This window comes from Conger conger, chromosome 12, assembly GCF_963514075.1.
Source record: "Conger conger chromosome 12, fConCon1.1, whole genome shotgun sequence".
In the NCBI taxonomy this organism is placed as follows: Eukaryota; Metazoa; Chordata; class Actinopteri; order Anguilliformes; family Congridae; genus Conger; species Conger conger.
The window spans coordinates 49272486-49276578 of record NC_083771.1 but is presented as its reverse complement, the minus strand read 5'-3'; the positions used below and the strand labels follow the sequence as shown (position 1 = coordinate 49276578).

At 50.5% G+C, this 4093-nt stretch overlaps 1 protein-coding gene across 1 annotated transcript in view; it reads left to right on the top strand.

The window, feature by feature from the left end:
- The window catches only part of ptpn11a (protein tyrosine phosphatase non-receptor type 11a), a 15335-nt gene extending 11598 nt beyond the window's left edge, over positions 1-3737 (top strand). Inside the window, exons 12-16 of the mRNA XM_061262503.1 lie at positions 422-489; positions 879-1030; positions 1146-1258; positions 1878-1973; positions 2369-3737. Of these exons, the coding sequence (XP_061118487.1) occupies positions 422-489; positions 879-1030; positions 1146-1258; positions 1878-1947 (403 nt within the window). The 3' untranslated portion in view covers positions 1948-1973; positions 2369-3737. The remainder of the gene's footprint in view (positions 1-421; positions 490-878; positions 1031-1145; positions 1259-1877; positions 1974-2368) is intronic.
- The last annotated feature ends 356 nt before the right edge of the window (positions 3738-4093 follow it).

Sequence of the window (4093 nt, the reverse complement as noted above, 5' to 3'; positions counted from 1 at the left end):
GGTGCACTGCAGGTGAGGGGGAGGGGCCTATCCTGGTGCACTGCAGGTGAGGGGGAGGGGCCTATCATGGTGCACTGCAGGTGAGGGGGAGGGGCCTATCCTGGTGCACTGCAGGTGAGGGCGGGACCTTGAGCTGTCAGTTTTAACAGGAGAATTGATCATTGAAATGTAATTTGTATTATCAGCCTAAATGCCAGTGCTGTTCAGTCGGTCAATTTAGATCACATGCTATATGGTTTGACTATTTAAGCCCTTCATGTTGGTACCCCATTATGTGGGACCTAGAAGGTTGGTGGTTCAAGCCCCGGTGTAGCCAGGATAAGACCAGTGCGGCTGTGGCCCTCGATGAGGGAAAGGTGGTTCAGTCCTGGGCGGAGCTGTGAGTGTAACTCTGCCCTGTGTGGGGTTTGGGCCTTTGCAGTGCCGGGATTGGCCGGACGGGGACCTTTATCGTGATCGACATCCTCATCGACGTGATCAGGGAGAAAGGTGAGCGCTCCGGGTTTCCTCAGGACACCTCGACCCGGTCCAGACTGACCGACCCCTCAGACACCCGGTCCAGACTGACCGAGCCCTCAGACACCCGGTCCAGACTGACCGAGCCCTCAGACCCCTGATGCTCTCTGGCTCGCTCTGCAACGGTATTTCTGAAATCTGTAAATGTGGTTTAAATGGTAAATGGTTTGCAGTGTGTGTGCAGAACGAAAGGATGGGTTGAAGTGTGTGTGTGCAGAATTAAAGGATGGGTTGAAGTGTGTGTGTGCAGAATGAAAGGATGGGTTGAAGTGTGTGTGTGCAGAATGAAAGGATGGGTTGAAGTGTGTGTGTGCAGAATGAAAGGATGGGTTGAAGTGTGTGTGTGTGTGTGTGTGTTGCAGGGGTGGACTGTGACATCGACGTGCCTAAGACCATCCAGATGGTGCGGTCTCAGCGGTCCGGGATGGTGCAGACCGAGGCGCAGTACCGCTTCATCTACATGGCCGTCCAGCACTACATCGAGACGCTGCAGCGACGCATCGAGGAGGAGCAGGTCCCCGATATTACCCCCTACTGCCCCCTAATGCCCCTACTGCCCCCCCTTTCATTTCACCTCTCTTAACCCCGTTCTGTCTGTTTGACCTCTCTTAACCCCGTTCTGTTTGCAGAAGAGTAAAATCAAAGGGCGGGAGTACACCAACATCAAATACTCTCTGTCAGACCTGACTGGGGGAGAGCAGAGCCCCCTGCCTCCCTGCACTCCCACCCCCACCTGTGCAGAGTGAGTACAATGACCCTGCACCTTCACCTACACCTTCACCTACACTTTCACCCTGCACCTTCACCTACACCTTCACATACACCTACACCTACACCTACACTTTCACCTTCACCTTCACCTCCACCTCCACCTCCACCTCCACCTTCACCTTCACCTGCACCTTCACCTACACCTACACTTTCACCTTCACCTACACTTTCACCCTGCACCTACACCTACACCTTCAACTACACCTTCACCTACACTTTCACCTTCACCTCCACCTTCACCTACACTATCACCTACACTTTCACTTTCACCTACACCTTCACCTACACTATCACCTACACTTTCACTTTCACCTACACCTTCACCTACACCTTCACCTACACCTACACCTTCACCTACACCTTCACCTCCACCTTCACCTACACCTTCACCTCCACTTTCTCGTTGTGGTTCCATAGTGCTGTGGTTCTCACACTGGTTCGATAGGGCTCACAATGTGGTTCATTTCTGAAAGTAATTTTTATGTACAGAGTTATGAGTTATGTTATGTTATGAGTTTGACCTGAAGCTAAGGAAGAGCATTTTAAATGAAGGTGCTTTTAAAATAAATAAAAACCCTTTGTGTGTGCAGTGTGAGAGAGGAGAGCTCTCGCGTGTATGAGAACGTCGGTCTGATGCAGCAGCAGAAGAGCTACAGATGAGACTCGCCCTCCTGCTCAAGACAGAGGTAAACCCTCACCCCCAACAGACTGGAGACAATTATATACAGCCTTCATATTTTACCATGTTTGAGTTCGTACAAGTACTCTCAGTATTTCATTGTCTGTGTGAGTGCGTTGTGTGTTGTTTGTATTGTGGATTGAGTGTGTTGTGTGTTTGTATTGTGGACTGAGTGTGTTGTGTGTTGTTTGTATTGTGGACTGAGTGTGTTGTGTTTGTATTGTGGACTGAGTGTGTTGTGTTTGTATTGTGGACTGAGTGTATTGTGTGTTTGTATTGTGGACTGAGTGCGTTGTGTATTTGTATTGTGGACTGAGTGTGTTGTGTGTTTGTATTGTGGACTGAGTGTGTTGTGTGTTTGTATTGTGGACTGAGTGTGTGAGTTGTTGTTGTTTCTTGCAGGAGGCTGTTGGTTTGAGTTTGTTAAACTGCGGCTGGGAGCCTGAGATGAGATCATGACCAAACAGAGAAACACAGACTGAGCTTCAGAGGCTCCCCCTTCCCTCCCTCTCCCCATTTTTTCTTCCTCCACGTTTGTCTTTTAACCGCCCGCCCCGTCGTCGAAAAACCACTGTGACACCATCCTGGAGCCTTATCGCCAAAATCAGCATGGACCCTGAGCGCCCCCTCCCCCCGGAACACCCCTGTCAGGGACGATCACTTTGGGGGGGTCCTGTTTTCAGCCGGCAGGCGTGGAGGAAAGCCAGTTCTGCCTTATTATTCTTTACTCTGTTTCTAACATGCGTTTGTTTGTTTGTTTCTGTTGTTATTTTGTCTGTTGTTGTTTTTTTTTTGTTTTCTGCCAAAGGATGACGCAGTATGAATTAGCAGCGAGGCCTTTTTCAGGACTAAAGCCAAAAAAAAAAAAAAAGCGATCACTTTTTTGCCACCTTTTTAAGCGGCCTTTTTCTGCCTTGTCTGAAAGGGACCCTTTTTAGTATTAAAGGGATTTTGTTCTCGTTTATATATATATGCTTGTCTCCTACTTTTATTTTTCTCTCTTTTTTGGCTTTTCTGGTCCTGAATGAGGCATTGTGGGTAAAAGGCAGTAGTTTTGGCACAGAATCATGGGCTGTGGCCTGACACATGCATTCAGTCCAGAGGAAGCAGCCAGTGCTTTGGGTCATTAGTGCTTTCATGAGTCAGCCATCTTAGGAGCCTGGTCTTTGGAGGGCTATGACCCCCCCCCCCCTCCGTTTCCATGACTGCGAGGCTCCGTTAGTGTGCAGTAGCTGCAGGTAGAGGAACCCCCAAGCAGGTCCTTCTGGCTATCCTGAGAAATTTTTTGTGTTAAATTTTTTGTAATTTTTTTTTTTTTTTTTTTTACAATGTTATACTCTTATGTTGTTTTAAATGCCTGTCATTGTACTTAGAACCACCGTGTGAACTTAATTTCAGAAAAAGGAAACTCTTAACCCGGGACATAAACGGAAGTACCTAGCCGTAGCGGTTAGCGACGAGCGGTTAGCATAGCACAGTTAGCGGCGAGAGGTTAGCATGGTGCTGTTAACGTAACGCGTTGAGCGGTTAGCATGGCGTGTCGAGCGGTTAGCATGACGTGTCCAGCGGTTAGCATGGCGTGTCGAGCGGTTAGCGTCGGTAGTAGTTCTGTGGCCGAGTTCTCGGGGCGCTCTTCTGCGCTGTGGCTGCGCGGGTCCCACATTACCCACTGAGACTGTGCGCCTCTTCATTTAACACAGGACTTAACTACACTCTCTCTCTCTCTCCCCCCCTCTCTCTCTCTCCCCCCCTCTCTCTCTCTCTCTCCCCCCCTCTCTCTCTCTCTCTCTCCCCCCTCTCTCTCTGTCTCCCCCCTCTCTCTCTCTCTCCCTCTCCCTCTCTCCCCCCCTCTCCCCCCCTCTCTCTCTCTCCCCCTCTCTCTGTCTCTCCCCCCTCTCTCTCTCTCTCTGTCTCCCCCCTCTCTCTCTCCCCCCCCCCTCTCTCTCTCTCTCTCTCTGTCTCCCCCCCTCTCTCTCTCCCCCCCCCCCCCTCTCCCCACATAAGGACAGAGGACAGAACTCTCCCCCTCTCCCCCCTCTCCCCAGATAAGGACAGAGGACAGAACTCTCTCCCTCTCTCCCTCTCCCTCTCCCTCTCTCTCCCTCTCTCTCTCCCTCTCCCTTCCTC